Source organism: Merops nubicus, unplaced genomic scaffold, assembly GCF_000691845.1.
Source record: "Merops nubicus isolate BGI_N331 unplaced genomic scaffold, ASM69184v1 scaffold21044, whole genome shotgun sequence".
NCBI lineage: Eukaryota > Metazoa > Chordata > Aves > Coraciiformes > Meropidae > Merops > Merops nubicus.
The window spans coordinates 39,201-39,757 of record NW_008603987.1 but is presented as its reverse complement, the minus strand read 5'-3'; the positions used below and the strand labels follow the sequence as shown (position 1 = coordinate 39,757).

Sequence of the window (557 nt, the reverse complement as noted above, 5' to 3'; positions counted from 1 at the left end):
TACCATTCCTGCTCTCCTATGGATATTTAACAGTGATCCTCCCCTCTAACCAGAGGGTAGGCACACATGCCCTGGGAACAAAAAGATCTGCTTTGTCCTTACTATGCTGTGAAAATAGTACAGAGATTTCTTATGACAGCTGTGGAGTAAAAACACCAGGATCCAAAATTTAATCCTATCAATTCTAACGTTTAGTTGCTTCCTGTTGCAGAACCACCCACCAACTATGGCCTTCTTGAGTACCTGATGAAAAAATGGCATGGAGAAGAAGATGAAGTGATGAAGAGTGTCTACACCATTTCCTATGGAAACCCACTGGCCTCTGCTCTTGCTCCTTGTCAGCAGAGACAACCAGCTAAAGCCTACGACCTCCTTTACTGCCAGGGACACCTTCCCCAAAACGTTAGTCCAATCCTGGACTACGAAGGGGCTCGGAGTCATCTGGAAGCCATCCGCCAACTGGTGAGGGACAGACAAGCAGGGCGGCCCTCTCTCTAAACTGCTTAGGGTGAGCCTAAGTACTGCTAAATAAAGCTTGTTGCTCACGTAGGTCAGAG

At 47.2% G+C, this 557-nt stretch overlaps 1 protein-coding gene across 1 annotated transcript in view; it reads left to right on the top strand.

Moving 5' to 3' along the window:
- Positions 1 to 498, top strand: part of LOC103771574 (chromosome unknown open reading frame, human C1orf158) — a gene marked incomplete at its 5' end in the record, with an annotated part of 1,106 nt that extends 608 nt beyond the window's left edge. Inside the window, one exon of the mRNA XM_008938875.1 lies at positions 212 to 498. Coding sequence (XP_008937123.1) covers positions 212 to 498 — 287 coding nt within the window. The remainder of the gene's footprint in view (positions 1 to 211) is intronic.
- Between the last annotated feature and the right edge of the window lie 59 nt (positions 499 to 557).